Raw genomic sequence first — 2,533 nt, 5'->3', positions numbered from 1 at the left:
TTTTTTTTTAACGTTTAATTTATTTCTATTTGAGGGTAATAAAGCTACTGCTTCTAGTTCAAATTAGATTCTTTTCATCCACTGAGGTCTCTGTTATTTGCTCGGAATTTTACATTTCCAGGCCTTCTATTGTGATTGTAAATTTCTCTTGCTCAGAAATTTCTAGTCAATTTTGAAAAAAGTACAAAGAAACTGAAAGTAACACACTGAATTAAACGTGAAATTTTAAAGTAGAAATGTATTTTGTAATGTATTTTTTTATGTAAATTATGTAACTTCCCACATTGCATTTACTGTACAGCAGTACAGCATGTTTAAAATACACTAAGCTGCTGTTCTGGACATTATTTTCTTTATATTTAATACAATCTACCGCTGATTTAAGGCTTTTTAAACTGAAGGGAGCTTTGTCCATGTTCATCAGGTGTGTTTGGTGCCGAAGCAAATGAAATACATTCAGTGTCAGTGATGGAGGGAGATTCTGTTACTCTAAACACTGATGTTACTGAATGCAAAGACGGCAGGATAGTGTTGTCATTTGGAGCTGAAAAGTCTCTCATAGCAAATACCAAAAGAAACAAACAAATCTTCTCCATATCTGATATTCTTGATGGGAGATTCAGAGACAGACTGAAGCTGGACAATCAAACTGGATCTCTGACCATCACAAACATCACAACTCAACATGCTGGAGTTTATCAACTAGAGATAGCTGGAGCAAAACTGTTAACAAAAATATTCAATGTGTCTGTCTATGGTGAGTAGAGATGGCGTGTGCTCTGTGTATTCTTGTTTTATTAACTATTTGCACTAAACATTCACTGAGCATGTTAAAGTTTCTGTTTATTCTGTCATGTTTCCAGCTCGTCTGCCTGTTCCTGTCATCAGCAATAACTCTTCAACCTGTTCATCTTCATCATCATCACAGCAGAATTGTTCACTGGTGTGTTCAGTGGTGAATGTGGGTCATGTGACTCTCTCCTGGTACAAAGGAAACAGTTTATTGTCCAGCATCAGTGTGTCTGATCTCAGCATCAGTCTCTCTCTACCTCTGGAGGTGGAATATCAGGATAACAACACCTACAGCTGTGTGCTCAACAATTCATTCGCTAACCAGACCACACATCTGTACATCAGTCAACTCTGTCACACATGTGCAGGTACAGCAGTGCTGATATTACTGATTATTTACATAGCTCATCTCTGATTTTTTTAATAGATCAGACACATTCACTAATACTAATAAATAATTTTGTTAATTGCAGATCGGAGCCTACCCATGTTGTACATAGTGCTGATCTCTGCTGCTGCTGGATCTCTGTTGATTGTCTCTGCTGTCGTGATCTTCTGCATCTACAGGAAATGTAGAAAAACTGATCAAGAAGGCAAGTGTTTCCTACTGCTTTTAAAGCAGTCAGTCGCCAGGACAATTAAGTAAACAGTAACTAAACCAAGGAGAAACAGGGACAAAATGAAACAGAAATAATTAACAAACGTCCACAGAACATAATTATAATTTAATTACTCAGCTGGTGTTCAAATGCACATCTCTATGAATGACAATGTTTCATTTGTGGGTCTCGCTTGATGAGCTTCAATGAAAATTACATGTGAAGAATTTCTAAACAATTATTGCTTACTCTGCTAAGAACTTTGTGTGTGTAACAGTCTAAATAAATTATTTACTGACATTTTTTTAAATGCAGCATTAAATATTTGTTAAATCGTGTGCATTAATACTTGTATTTGAGTCTTGATGTTGTAAGGAAACATATCTAGTTAAGATTGAGTTGTTTTAATTTATCTGTTATTATTGTTTAAACAGTTCAGAGTTGTGAAGAAGAGATCACTTACATTGGTCCAACATTCCACAAACGAAAACCCCAATCGGTAAGACCATTTAATCTCTGTGTCAAGTCAGCAGTGAGTCAGATTTAGATGTGTGTGCTTCTGTTGTTGTCTGTAAAACAATCTCTCATCAGATTTTTATAAAAGTCACAAGATCATCATTCAATGTCAATAACACTCAAAAACAAGAGGAAGATGGCTAAACTTTGCTGTCAACTGTAAAAACTGTAATAAGAAAACATTTCTACACAAGGATTAAACAACCCAGGCTCATTAAAAAAAATTAAAAATAAAAATATGCCTGTTGTTGTAGCCAGACATTTTTTTGCAAAAATGATATTACATTGCTTGCACGTTTCCAAACAAAGTGTAATGTCCAGAGCACCAAAAAGCACATTACATTTTCTCAGAAACGAATAAACATGATGGTGCCAAAATGGTGTACATATCACGTCAGTTTGGAAATGAAATGTCCAGTGAGTGGCACTTAAAGGTTAATGTTCTAACGCATTTGAAAATAATGTTCCACCTACACTAAACCAAAAGCGTTAAAAAAAAGCAAATGTGAGATTAAAGAAGCAAGCATTTCCTTTTAGCTAGCTTCTACAAGTATTTGAGGTCTTTTATTGTGACTAATGTTTCACGGGTCTCGTACCCGAACACTTTGTACAGTGCAAGTGCAATG

The 2,533-nt window shown here is 35.3% G+C and overlaps 1 protein-coding gene across 1 annotated transcript; it reads left to right on the top strand.

The window, feature by feature from the left end:
• The first annotated feature begins 468 nt into the window (after positions 1–468).
• On the top strand, positions 469–2,051 carry LOC107573286 (uncharacterized). Its single transcript, XM_016259713.1, has 5 exons — positions 469–757; positions 864–1,160; positions 1,266–1,385; positions 1,826–1,890; positions 1,983–2,051. The coding sequence occupies exons 1-5, from the start codon at positions 469–471 to the stop codon at positions 2,049–2,051; spliced, it is 840 nt and encodes a 279-aa protein (XP_016115199.1).
• The last annotated feature ends 482 nt before the right edge of the window (positions 2,052–2,533 follow it).

The sequence above is a fragment of the Sinocyclocheilus grahami genome, unplaced genomic scaffold (genome assembly GCF_001515645.1).
Source record: "Sinocyclocheilus grahami isolate Dianchi unplaced genomic scaffold, SAMN03320097.WGS_v1.1 scaffold1912.1, whole genome shotgun sequence".
Lineage (NCBI taxonomy): Eukaryota > Metazoa > Chordata > Actinopteri > Cypriniformes > Cyprinidae > Sinocyclocheilus > Sinocyclocheilus grahami.
The sequence above is the reverse complement of the archived record's forward strand: the minus strand, read 5'-3'. Positions and strand labels throughout refer to the sequence as shown.